The 14,579-nt window shown below is 38.9% G+C and overlaps 1 protein-coding gene across 1 annotated transcript; it reads left to right on the top strand.

Annotated features, from left to right (window-relative positions):
* Window positions 1–1,078: 1,078 nt before the first annotated feature.
* LOC133715934 (uncharacterized) lies at window positions 1,079–2,094 on the top strand. The gene has a single exon (XM_062142635.1). It carries the CDS (start codon window positions 1,161–1,163, stop codon window positions 2,067–2,069), a length of 909 nt encoding a protein of 302 aa, XP_061998619.1. The 5' UTR covers window positions 1,079–1,160; the 3' UTR covers window positions 2,070–2,094.
* Window positions 2,095–14,579: the final 12,485 nt, after the last annotated feature.

The following is a 14,579-nucleotide window of genomic DNA, read 5'->3' as shown; positions in this document are numbered from 1 at the left end:
GTATGAGTATCAAACTATATGTATCATAAATTTGATGGCTAAGAGAAAAAAAAGATGAAAAGATTACAAAAATCATTATAAAAAGCAAAGAATGAAAGACAGGAGTAGAAGAGCAAAGAGAGGCTAAACCTCAGAGGCTCAGACAAGGAGTGAAGGAGAGCAGTTCAATTTCTCCTTATAGCAACGAAGTAATCTAGTGTATCCATTTTGTTTTAGCTCATGGAATGGACTAACCTTTTAGAGGAAGGCAGAAAGAAAGCAACAAAATCTAATATCATGGCTTATTAGTTTTGAAGTTGTCATCCATAGAAAAACTGAACACAATGCATACCCCGACGCAAGTTGTTCACAACACACAGCTGCAAGTTTCTTGGACTTGAACACAACATTGGCATATTATTTATAGATTCAGGAATTTGGCGAGAGACTAAGAGTTTCAATGATAAAAGGGTGCCAAAACAATGGAAATGCGAGTGGGAGATTGGAGCAGCATTCACCCCTTGTCTCTGCAACAAGAAGCTGATTGCGGTCAAAAGAAAATAAGGGGTTGTCTGAGTATCTGTAGCATCTTCCAATCGTAACATTGTTACTCTTTAATTAACACTGAAAGGATGGAAGTGTTCTACTATTTTTTGCAGTTAATGAAAATCATTGAACTAATTTTGAGGGACCTCATTTAGCAGACAAGTACTATCCCAAGCTCCCAACTACCCATTTACAATAATATATACTACAAAGAAAATACTATTTGATCAGGGTGAAACTGAAACAAGTTAACTATCCATAAAATGATACAAGATTGTAAATGACCTGATACAGGAAAACCCAGAAATGACAATAGGATGAACTTTTGAAATGTGAATGTAAGAATCACGGAAAGAAAGTATGTGTGAATTGAGAGAGAAAGAGGCGGTCATACCTTCTTGTTACAGATGTTAGCTTTCTTGCCAGCTTCTTCTGTTTCAACTTGTGTATCTCTTCTGCTCTCGTAGTATCACATATAGGTCAATGTGGGTTATTGAATTGATTTGGGCCGGGCCTCTTCATTTGTGGGTCATATAAAGTCTTACCAGTTATTAACAACTCTCCACACACACACTGTATCAATCAAAACGTTCTTTTGGTGTCACCCATCTCTCTCAATTTTTGCTTCTTCAAAAATGGCTGCCGCCTTGATCTCTCGCAGATTCAGACCCTCTCACTGTGCTTCATCATTCTCCTTCATATCCTCCACATACTTCATCGCCCAAAAGCTCCAAAACCCTACTCCTAAACCATTCACTCACCTGTCCAATTCCACTTTCTCACAAACACCCTCAAACCCTTTCACATCTACTTCAAACCCCAACTCCATTTTCAAAGACTACAAAAGAACAGCACCAAATCCAAAACCCTTCAATGAAAAATCCACTAAAGCCTTAGCCTTTGATCCATCTTTGTCTTCTTCGATGCACCAAAGGGTTCTTGATCCAAAACCCAATAATTTCAATCTTGGTTTTACCGAATTGAACACTCCCAGATTTAAATGGCCGTCGGGTAATAGACCCAGATTTCTTTCAACCTCCGGTTCATCAGAACCTGAGAAACCCCAAAACCCAAGTCAGTACCCAAGTCAAAACCCAAATTTCAAGCACCAAGAAATCGAAGGACCGACTGTGGAGCGAGACCTCTCTGATTTGGGCAATGAGACCCGAACAGTCCTTGAAGTGATGGCCAAGAACATGTATAGTCTGAGCAGGACTGTGGCGGTTCTGGGTTTGGTTCAGCTCGGCCTTGGAGCTTACATTTCATACATGACTCGATCTTCGCCAATACCCGAAGTATCAATTCAGAGCTTTTTGGCATTCGGGTTTCCCTTCTCTTTGGCGTTCATGTTGAGGCAGTCTCTGAAGCCAATCTACTTCTTTAAGAAGATGGAGGAGCAAGGTAGGCTGCAGATTCTGACTCTTGCTCTTCAGGTTGCTAAGAATTTAAATGTTTTCTTCATTCGGGTTCGTGGGGTGTCTGTCTTGTGTATTGCTGGTTTGTCTGCTGGAGTTTTGTTCCAGCTTGCTTACACGTTGACTTGATTTTTGTATGAGATTGTTTTCATGACTTGTGATATGATTAATATAATAATATGAACCTATATATCATATGGAGATTGACATTGCATATTGTCTGGATGCTTTTGGCTACTTGGCATTTCAATTTTAATGTTTCTTCACTTGGCTAATGCCTTTGGGACTCTAATGCCTTTGGAACTGGCAAAGCTATGGTGATTACTTTACTAGGAAAAGCCTCACATATTTGGACTGTCTTGTTAAATTCTTGTAAGAACTGTTTAGGCAGCGTACCGCAAAACAATGAAAACATAGTCCAAAAGGAATGCACAAAACACAGTTGAGAAGTGGATTGAATATATTTGAGAACATTGCAGAGCTGTTCCAGAACATATTTGAGATCAAGTTCTGTCCTTCACAAAAGAAGGCAATACATGAGCAAGAACAAAACGAAATGCAAGTAACTAACGATTATAACCCAAGAACTCAAGAAGTACGTCCGTCTTTATATAATAAATGATGGAATATTGTGATTCTCCAGTTAAAAGCATCACTTTGGATAAGACCAGAAAAGTAAAATAAAAAAGACAGTAAAAAACATATGGTGTTTCTTATTTTAGTAATGAAAAACATATAACATTATGTTTATCATCCATACATACATCGGTCTCTCCTCCCCCTGGTTTTGTGAAACCGCAGAAGACTACCCAAAATATCTCCTAGTTGCAATCATTGATCCACTATTTCCTTCAGCACTACCAAGCCAAGATAACAATAAGAAATTCAAGAGTTCATAAAAGCAAATTGTATTTGATGAACTAGCAGCTTATGACCGATAACAGTTGGACCAGCATTTTTGGTACTTTCCCAAAAATTCCGTCCTAGCTCTATAAGCATATGAAGGTAGAATCTATGTCAAATGCTAGTATGCAGGCTGCTTTCTAGAGACTCAACATTGCCCACTTCTTAAGTAAATAGCTTTCAAGTTGTACACAGAAATTCCTGCACAATCAAGGAGATGCCAGCATTTTCTGAATCGATCATCTTGAACAGCAACTCAATATATTCCACGGCAGTTTCGCCATCAGAAGGCTCCATTAGAAAGACAATTTCTCTAACTTCCATGCTGCTTTACTCCTTCAAGGGTCTACAAGGAAAAGCTAAATACATCAGAACATTTTCAAACTAACTTCAACGATATCAAGTCATACGCTGTTGAAACACTATACTCTGGATCTAAGTAGATGATGCGGGAGAAAGTTCTCATTTTGTAGCAAAAATGCAAACAGCAATGAGAGATAGGAAAGAACTTATCCTCACTTGCCCTACATATCTTCTGTTTTTTTTCTTTTGGGAGTCTGAGTCCTGATCGACTGCTGAGTCTCTTGAATCCTGACCCTTTATAACCCACATTCGGGTAGAAACAAATCAAATATTGACCTCCAAGCTGTTGTCGTTGTAAAATACTGCCCTAGTTTGCAGAACTCATGAAGGTAAAAAGGTTTTACTGCATTCATCAAAAATAAATTAATATAAAGTTTTGCTAATGTAAATGCATTTGCCCTGATGGAACAGCTGTCACAATTCACAACATACAAAGAAGTTCAGCAAATGTATCTGATTAATATTGATTTCTGCAGCTACAATGGCAATGAAATGCACCAAGCTCTGAAAACATGTCTGAAAATGGAGAAGATATAGTATCTATCAGGTAATATATAACAGCAAGGAACTTTCTTGTGTCGAATAATCTTGATTTCTCTAGAATTGGAATTACCTGCTGGAAGGGAATATTACAATTTCAGATTCCAACTGTTTTCTCTTGTATCAGTTGTAATCATGGAGCTTGAATTCTCTTGTCTCCCAACCATATGTAAGGGATGTGGGCTATGGAGCGCCAATACTAACCTTTACCTGGTTTGCATCTAACTTCTAGCAGTGGACAGTGACGGATACTAAGTTGTGTCAGTGAAAGAAGCCTGCCCTCATCTGGAATGGACAGTAGCTTAGGGCAACTCCAGATATAGAGTCTTTTAAGAGATGTGAGGGACTGAAACCCTTTGCTGAGTAGATACTTGAGATTCGGAAAGTCTTCGATTATGAGCTTAATGAGAGATTTGGGAAGCACCATCTCTTTCTTGGGTGGAAAGGAAACCAGTTCCGGATTTTCACCACTGATCCACAACTCTCTAAGAGATGTGAGTTTGTGCAAGCCGCATTCGAAGAGTGGTTTACAACTCTTGAGATTCAGAACTTTAAGAGACTGAAAGTTAGGAGGCAACCCTTCTTCTAGGAAGGAAGTGAAACCTTCACAATAGGGGATCCTTAATATCTCAAGAGAGTTGAGGTTGTGCATGCCTTTGGGTAAGGCCTCCAATTTCTCACAACTGGTGATCTCAAACTCTCTCAAGTTTGAAGGACTTCTTGGGAACCCTCCTGTCGGGAAGGAAACAAGACTTCTACAACCGTAAATACTCAACTTCTGAAGATTGGAGAGGTGGTAAAGACCTTCTGGTAAATATTGGAGATTTGAGCAATACCAGATGTGAATGTACTCGAGAGAAATGTTATCATGTAATGCATCAGCTATTTACTCCAGTTGTCTGCAAGTATGTATCTGAAGGTGTTTAAGCGCCCTGGGTAGCTTGACTCTGGATGATAGAGATATCAAAGATGGACAGTTCCATATGCTCAAATACTCGAGACAGGACTCCTCATCCTGAATCAAACAAGGAGAAGAAGATGAAGAACCCCCTATCGCCTCCTCACCCTCCACCAACGATTTCAAATTTTGGCATCTATTTATCTCTATTCTCCTTAGACTTGGCGGTATCTGATATCTTGCAAAATAAGTAAGAGAATCGCAACCTTGAATCTTTATATCTTTAAGAGAAGGTGGTGTTGAGAATATAGAAATCCCACATGGGAAAAATAGGACCTTGCCTATGGATTTATAAGGGTTTGAGCCACTTCATCCATTGCCAATTGGTTTTGGATGTGAACCTCAGATTACTTTATCAGGTGGCAAACTAGCCAATGAAAAAGAAACTAGGCTTGGCCACTTATCAATGTGAAGCTCTTGTTGTTTGGCTCCAATTTTGTTGCAGCTGGTCAACAGTCTCTTTTCTTGCGCGGGCGTGCCAGCACCGTTCGGGTGCGGTCGTCGGGGGTGTCCCTTGACCTGACTTCTATCAAGCGATTGTAGACGAGGAGAGCACCAACCTCGTCGCGGGATTCCTTGTGCCTCGTGGCGAGGACTTTTGCTGAGCTTCTTGAAAATCACAATCGATACTCGATGTTGTAGATCGAGCAGAGCGAGAACCACTGGGAAGTGAGGAGAACTTGCTAAAGCGTGACTTTAGCTTGGCTGGGTTGCTAGGGCGTTACCCTTGCTTGGCTGGTTCTGTAACCGTTGTGGTCGCGACACTACCGTCGGCTCCCGAGGAGACTAGGACCGAAGCACGTTGACAGAGGGTTTGGTGGCACTGAAAGTCGGCTTCTGAGAAGACTAGGACTAGGAGTGTGATCACCGGTAAGAGAAAGAGACGGAGAGGAGTTGCTCTTAGAGAGGTTTGCTCTAGAGAGAACTTAGATCATCTTAGAGATGTTGTTGTTGTATGTGAATGGGTGTCTTAGAATGAGAGGAGAAGGTGTTTATATAGGGAAGAAAAAGAAGAGTGAAATGATGAGTGGAAGAAAAATAATGAAAGTAGATCTAAGTTCACTTGTAAAATATGGAAAAGATAGAGAAAAGATGAAATGAAAGCAAAGCATGAAGGTGCAGCAACATGGAAGTGGTGATGATCTATTAAAGAGATTGTAGAAGAAAAATATATCCAAGGAAAAAGAGAAAAGCATCTAGCTTTCTTCATGTGGGTAGGAAACATGAACATGTGAATATTGAGCTGGTTTTAGGTCAGTTTCTGCCCCTTTATTCCTTCAATTATTTCTCCAACAAGACTTCATTATATGCCTTCGACTTCTTCATATGAAATGTTCCACTATGAGTGTAGATCATCCTGACAAATTTTCAGATTTTTATTCCATGTGGTTGGGCCGAAAATGCTGCTGGACCTCTTACAGGTCCAGTTTTCCAGTTTTGCTTCTGTAGAAAATTGGGCTGATTTTTTCAAGGCCTTCCACTCAAAAAAAGCTCTTGCACTCTTCATAAGAAATGATCCTTGGGCTGTCTAGAATGGATCTGGAAAGTTTCAGCTCATTTCAAGTTCATTTGGTCAGTCTGCCGCCCCTCCTTCCTTGTTTAGCTCGGTTTCTCCTAGCCGAAGTAGGAAAATGTGCTAAAGTTGACTTTTCATGTTTCCATGCTTCCATAGTAGGCTTTATTTAGCCTCTAAATATATATTTCGAACTTGTCGACAATATATAGCTTGAGCCACTGACATTGGCTCAATTTCTCCAACACATGCCTTGTCAGGCCAAAATGTTCATTTTGGGTCCAAATATTGCCCCCCAGACCTCGAAGTCAAAAGGTCTTCGTCTTGACTGAAGAGGTCTTGAATCAGCACTGCTCTTATAATGTCGTTGCTCCAAAGCCACTTGTATTGGCTTGACTAAAATTACTTGAACAGTGGACTCTCTCCTTCTTAATTATACATAGTGAGCATACATATATTAATCGCCAGTCTTCCTTCGCGAACCATCCTTTGCGAGGCCATGTAATTAAAACCACTTCGCTGCCAACAATTCGCAACCCAGCTTTCGCCACAATTATTGGCAAAAATATTGATTTGACCTCCTCCACTGCTAATACCATACTAGGCATATTAAATGCCTCTTGTATATGTGCCCAGACCAATACCAATGGCCTCTTAAGTATATTAGCAAGTTCCAGCCACTATTAGGCAAGAACACAATTTTTTGCATCCTCCGCGACGCACAAATTTGAAACTCTTTTTGTATTTTTGTATTTTTGTATTTTTTTATTATTTTAATAAGACAATGTGAATCAAGGTTTAGACATGCGGCCCAAGTATAGTCGCCTAGACACAAATTTTCTTTCAAATCCTTTGGGCAACCTTACTGAAATGGCCAGGTGGGGGAGGGCGAACAAGAGAGGCAGAATCCATTTTGGCATGAGCTACTCCCACATAGTGGTTTAGGCCCATTTGCACGCACTTCTGGATTCAAGAACCTGTCATGAACGTTGTCCCCTTTCTAGACACCATTTCACATAGGCTATACTTACTAAGATGAGAAATATCATAAGTGTGAAGACAGTTCAACAAGTGTTAATAAAAACCGCCATTAACCTTAAGGGACCTGAACTAGGCACCAATAAGGAGTTTAGGCCAATATTAACAAAAGAGACTTCACCTATTCCGTTATGATTCACAACCTCTTACCAAATTCAACTTTTTTTTTTTTTTTTTTTTTTTTTTTAACGAAAAGAAAACTAGAAACGAAAAAATTAACAGAAAATTAAAAGCAAAGAAAGAAATTAGCAACACTATGTTTGGCTAACCTCCAGAAGGCCACGGGGGAGGCCATCTATGCTTCACTCCAAGCTCCGATGCGTATAAATTTATAGCATGAAAACCCCCCTTGTGAGAGCTTGTAGGAAAGAAACAAAGATACTTCGTGTTGAAGAATTTGAAGGAATTTAGCTCGTGAAAGGGGTAATCTTGCCCACCAAGTATCCTTGTTGGTTGACAAAACATAATCTTCAATTGCACTTTTGGAGATGAAGATGTTCCAAGATCGGCTTTGTCGCCAACTACCATGACATAGAACATGGTGTCTTCAGGATTAGCCACAGATTGGCCATTATAGACGACCACTTGCTGGTCTGAATTCTCCACATCAAGAGCTTCACTTGAACGTGGGTTGTAGATGTGTCCTCCACATATATCAAAGCCACCGCCTGGCCTTGAAGCATACTTGAAGAACTTCAAGTTGAATTGATTAATAAAGCCACAAATTGGCTTCTGTAGACCACAACTTAATTGATAATTAAGTTGGCTCTGATTTTGATCACCTTCACCAAGACGTCCAGTAGCAGAGTCACAATTAAAATGATCATGAACTTGCTTCTTTTGATCAAAGGAATGATCATGGGCCATATCTTGCCCCCCATGCATCTGATCAGTAGCCACGTATTTGGCTTGATCAGTGGAGAAATCAGATATTTGTTCAGAGACAATTGTATTGTCAGAAGAACATTCTTGTTGATGACCTTTTCCATGCACAGCCTCTGTGTAAGGCTGTGACTCACCAGTGAGACCCTTAAGTTGATTGCCACCTATAGGCAAGTTAGTCTCAGAAATGACCTCTTCGCGAGCAGCTTCTTGATGTTCCAATTTGTCTTGATGCGAACTGACTTGAGTAGCCAAGCTGGAACCTTCTTTTTGCAAGGTCGCGAACTCCAATGAGGTTTGTTTATGCTGGGTCGCAACGCCATTCATCGACTGCTGATGGTTTTCTTGGGCTAGTTCGGTCACGTCGGCCAGCTGCTCCCAGGTCTGCCACGACTCTTGTTGGGCTGATTGGAAAAGTTCATCCATCCTCTTTTGCTGCGCTGCCAGGACCTTTTTCAAATTCGCATAATACGAAGCATTGTTCTGTTGCAAGATAGCAAGTCGCTCCTCTATGCTCGCATTCTCCGGGACAGGTATGCGCACGAAGACAGGCATGATTTCAGGAATTTCTTTTGGTAAAGATTTTCCTCTGGCATCCCAATGATGGTGAATACAAAAAGACTCTAGTTTAGTCCCACCGGGTGTGCCAAAATGTTTGTTTTGAAGCCCGGTGGTTGAATGTCTTCAAGAAAAGAAAAGAAATTCTAACCTTGTCCCACCGGGCGTGCCAAAATGTTTGTTTTGAAGGCCGGTGGTTGAGTGTCTTCAAGAGAAAAGAAATTCTAACCTTGTCCCACTGGGCATGCCAAAATGTTTGTTTTGAAGGCCGGTGGTTGAATGTGCTTCAAGAGAAAAACTTCTACAGTAGGTCCCACTGGGCGTGCCAAAATGTTTGGCTCCAATTTTGTTGCAGCTGGTCAACAGTCTCTTTTCTTGCGCGGGCGTGCCAGCACCGTTCGGGTGCGGTCGTCGGGGGTGTCCCTTGACCTGACTTCTATCAAGCGATTGTAGACGAGGAGAGCACCAACCTCGTCGCGGGATTCCTTGTGCCTCGTGGCGAGGACTTTTGCTGAGCTTCTTGAAAATCACAATCGATACTCGATGTTGTAGATCGAGCAGAGCGAGAACCACTGGGAAGTGAGGAGAACTTGCTAAAGCGTGACTTTAGCTTGGCTGGGTTGCTAGGGCGTTACCCTTGCTTGGCTGGTTCTGTAACCGTTGTGGTCGCGACACTACCGTCGGCTCCCGAGGAGACTAGGACCGAAGCACGTTGACAGAGGGTTTGGTGGCACTGAAAGTCGGCTTCTGAGAAGACTAGGACTAGGAGTGTGATCACCGGTAAGAGAAAGAGACGGAGAGGAGTTGCTCTTAGAGAGGTTTGCTCTAGAGAGAACTTAGATCATCTTAGAGATGTTGTTGTTGTATGTGAATGGGTGTCTTAGAATGAGAGGAGAAGGTGTTTATATAGGGAAGAAAAAGAAGAGTGAAATGATGAGTGGAAGAAAAATAATGAAAGTAGATCTAAGTTCACTTGTAAAATATGGAAAAGATAGAGAAAAGATGAAATGAAAGCAAAGCATGAAGGTGCAGCAACATGGAAGTGGTGATGATCTATTAAAGAGATTGTAGAAGAAAAATATATCCAAGGAAAAAGAGAAAAGCATCTAGCTTTCTTCATGTGGGTAGGAAACATGAACATGTGAATATTGAGCTGGTTTTAGGTCAGTTTCTGCCCCTTTATTCCTTCAATTATTTCTCCAACAAGACTTCATTATATGCCTTCGACTTCTTCATATGAAATGTTCCACTATGAGTGTAGATCATCCTGACAAATTTTCAGATTTTTATTCCATGTGGTTGGGCCGAAAATGCTGCTGGACCTCTTACAGGTCCAGTTTTCCAGTTTTGCTTCTGTAGAAAATTGGGCTGATTTTTTCAAGGCCTTCCACTCAAAAAAAGCTCTTGCACTCTTCATAAGAAATGATCCTTGGGCTGTCTAGAATGGATCTGGAAAGTTTCAGCTCATTTCAAGTTCATTTGGTCAGTCTGCCGCCCCTCTTTCCTTGTTTAGCTCGGTTTCTCCTAGCCGAAGTAGGAAAATGTGCTAAAGTTGACTTTTCATGTTTCCATGCTTCCATAGTAGGCTTTATTTAGCCTCTAAATATATATTTCGAACTTGTCGACAATATATAGCTTGAGCCACTGACATTGGCTCAATTTCTCCAACACATGCCTTGTCAGGCCAAAATGTTCATTTTGGGTCCAAACACTTGTAGTAAGCTGAGGTGATGCAATTGAACAAGATGTGAGTTACCTTCAATGCTCAGATGACGAAGTGACATAAGGTTTTGCAGAAATCCATCCTCATTCGGCAATGAACATATCAACTCCTCACCGCCAGTTATCTCCAAATCTAATAACTGAAAGTCAACCACACTTCTGTATACAACCCCTTTGCAATAGCGGATGCATAATACGGAAAGTTCTTTATAGTGGGCAATTGAAACCACCAGTTGGTCACATTCACGAACCACAAGCTCTACCACACCCTCCAGTTTGGGGCATGCATAAATGGAAAGCTTTTCCAGGCAAGGAAAATCTATAGTTCCCTGATGTCGTTCAAGAGGAAAATCTATTTTGTAATGTATGAATCATAGATATTTCATTATTATCGTTACGTATAAGGTACCTGCAAGCAATAAATAAATCGAGTGTAGGATGCCAACATTTTACCCTTATTGTTCTCTTCTCTCTGTTTCAGAAAGAGTGAGCTCATTTCTATATGATCCCCTCAATTCTTTTCCTAAATTACTAAGATGTTCCTATCTAGTCATCTAGAGCTGAATCTCCATGAATGCTAGGATTTCCAAACCGCCGCCTCGACTCCGTCCAAATTTTTGGAGACCCTGAATTATACAAAAAAGACGAACAATAAGATGGATTTCAATATTCAGCTTGCAAAGTAAGGATAACAAATCTTAAAGATGAACCGAGCGTGAATTGCTGAATCAAATTGGTCGTGCGTTCGACTCTTGGAAGCCGCGGTTTGGTTTTAGTTTAAATTGGAAGTTTCTAATCGACAAAAATACTTACTGGATGAATTTCAAAATACGACAAATGTGGGGCCACTCTTTCGCCAATTATCTAAACTAGCCCAGACACTCAACTATGTTTTCCCATAATTTGCTCTATTAAAAAAAAAACACAATTTGCTCTCCAATGTCCATTGTATAAAAAGAAAAAAAGACACAATTTCAACCGCATAATGAAAATATTTCTTTCACACAAACGTACCAATTGAAAAAGGTTAATAATAAGTATTCACTAGTGTGAGATTTTGTGTTTTCTTTTTCTTTTTCTTTTGAAAGAAAAAAAGAAACATATGAAATTTTATCTTTGTCATGGATATTGTCTTGGACATTATCTAGAATGTCTTGATGAAGCTTTTAACACCAAACCTAAAACCTCTATTTATAGTAGTGGAGATATATGCAGATTTTCAGTGTACATGAACAATGGTAACTCTGTTTGATTTACTTCAAATCCAATAAAAAATGAAATTAAATCTCCTTGAGCTCTATGCTTTGAAGTGTAAGGTTATTACTTGGGGGCTTGTTTCCGGTCTGTGGCTGGCTTCTTGTAATATTTACTTCAATGATCAATGAAAAATTTCAACAAAGAATCTCGAAAAGAAAGAATTAGCGTCTCTACATTAAGAAGAATGATTTGAATATTGGATATTGGTATTAAATAGGCTTCTTAATGATGAAATTAATCATAAATTACTCTTTTGGATATATCGGGATTCTCGAGCAAAATCTTGATTGGGACTTCAAGCGTAATATTCTTTAGTATCTAGGATTTTATTTTCGATTTTTATTTAATCAGGTTTAATTAGGTTTTCTAGTTTTAGTCTACAATAAATTCTTCTTTATGTTTTCTAGTTGTATTAGGTTTATACTATGTGCCCTATATAAGGCACCTCTTAGATTGTAATTTTCATTCAAGTTATCAATAAAAAACCAAATATTAGAGAAGTTTCTCTATGTTTCTTACAGCTGTGCCCGTAATTGCTAGTGGATTCTAACTCATCTCATATGGCTTTCGACGCTTGACGGAGCCTCTTACTATCGTGTTCACGCTTCCCGCATCAATCTTGGTGAAGCTTTTAACACCAAATCTAAAACCTCTATTTATAGTAGTGGAGATATATGTAGATTTTCAGTGTACATGAACAATGGTAACTCTGTTTGATTTACTTCAAATCCAGTAAAAAATAAAATAAAATCTCCTTGAGCTTTATGCTTTGAAGTGTAAGATTATTACTTGGGGGCTTGTTTCAGGTCTGTGGCTGGCTTCTTGTAATATTTACTTCAATGATCAATGAAAAAGTATTCACGTTTCTGTTTTTTTTTTTTTTTTTAAAGGTATATAATTTCAGTTTACCCCCCTGAGGTTTGGGGGTGTCATCATTTCACCCCCTGTACTTTCAATTTTGAATTTTTACCCCCTAAACTTTCCAATTTCAATCAGCCGTGTCCAATTTCTACTATTCCGTCCAAATTGGATGTTAAGTTTGACTTTTGAGGGCTAAAATGGTCATTTCAACATAAAAAAATTTAAAAATAAAAAAAATTTAAAAAAATTTCTGTTTTTTAGTTTTTTAGTTTTTTTTTTTTTTTTCTGTTTTTTTTTTTTTTATTATTTTGTCTTCAACCTATACACCACAAGTTACAATAGGTTTATAAAAACAAAAAAATACTCTAGGTGGTTGAAAGCCGCTCGCTGGTCTACGATATTTGTGATATATCTCTGATAAAGTAAAGAATTTTAGGATATATCTCCAATAAAGTGAAGAAATATTTGTAAAAAATAATTTTACACTTTATCTGTAAATAAATATCTGTATATCCCCAATAAAGTGAAGAAATATCGGTGTAAAATCATTTTTGGTCTATGATATTTGTGATATATCTCCAATAAATTGAAGAATTTTATGATATATCCCCAATTAAGTGAAGAAATATCTGTAAAAAATGATTTTACACTCTGTGAAGAAATATCTGTATATCCCCAATAAAGTGAATAAATATTTGTGTTTCATTTTTTACAGATATTTATTTACAGATAAAGTGTAAAATTATTTTTTACAAATATTTATTCACTTTATTGGGGATATATCCTAAAATTCTTTACTTTATCAGAGATATATCACAAATATCGTAGACCAGCGAGCAACTTTCAACCACCTAGAGTATTTTTTTGTTTTTATAAACCTATTATAACTTGTGGTGTATAGGTTGAAGACAAAATAAAAAAATTAAAAAAAATAATAATAAAAGAAACAGAAAAAAAAAAAAAAAAAAACTAAAAAACTAAAAAACAGAAATTTTTTTAATTTTTTAATTTTTTTTATGTTGAAATGACTATTTTAGCCCTTAAAAGTCAAACTTAACGTCCAATTTGGACGGAATAGTAGAAATTGGACACGGCTGATTGAAATTGGAAAGTTTAGGGGGTAAAAATTCAAAATTGAAAGTACAGGGGGTGAAATGATGACACCCCCAAACCTCAGGGGGGTAAACTGAAATTAATCCTATATATATATATAGCAAGGATTTGAAGAGGACGTTCGTGAAGAAGGAAAAATGCGGACAAACACGTGTCAGCCAGTCAATCAACTTCATTTCCATGTGAGTTCCACCCACATCTCCTCCTCTGTCTCTAACTCTAATGTAGTTTTCTAAGACTGAATCTTGCTCCTAATCTCGATCCTTCTCTGTCTCTCCAATCTCCAAATCCAGAAACAGAAACATATTGAATAGAAAGTGTAAATCTTGAAATGGGCAGGGCCTCAGTAATATACATCACCATAGCACTTTTTAGTGTTGCTGCTCATCTCCCATTCCCCAAAGAAACCCGCCACCGCCACCGCCACAAGCTCCGCTCTAACTTCACTCTTTCCTTCCCTCCACCATTCTCACAATCCCATCCCCTTTGACCCTCTCATCCTCTCTAATCATCATCGTTGCCAGCGAAAACACCATGCCCAACAAAATCTTATGGGTATCTTTTCAAAAATTGTGTTGCTGCATACCCCAATCCTCAACGATGTCCCAGTCAAAATTTACACCATACAACATTCAATTAACAAAAACCGTAATCAAAGGTAGAATATTAACCTACTTATAATCCCATTAGCCATTATAACAAAGTGGTCAGGTACCCAGGTTAATTTTCCGACCTGTTTCGACAAGGTGACAGAATCAACGCGCGCCAGTGTTGGGTGTAGGTGAGGCGGCGGCGATGTGGCTTCAGTGCGCTTGAGAAGAGTCGGATGTGCCACTGATCACGATTGGTGGCTTCTGAGAATCAAAATGGCGTGATTTGTTTTTCCTCTTTCAAATGGTCAGAGTGATGAAAAAGATATACCAGATTCTCA

This window comes from Rosa rugosa, chromosome 6, assembly GCF_958449725.1.
Source record: "Rosa rugosa chromosome 6, drRosRugo1.1, whole genome shotgun sequence".
NCBI lineage: Eukaryota > Viridiplantae > Streptophyta > Magnoliopsida > Rosales > Rosaceae > Rosa > Rosa rugosa.
The sequence above is the reverse complement of the archived record's forward strand: the minus strand, read 5'-3'. Positions and strand labels throughout refer to the sequence as shown.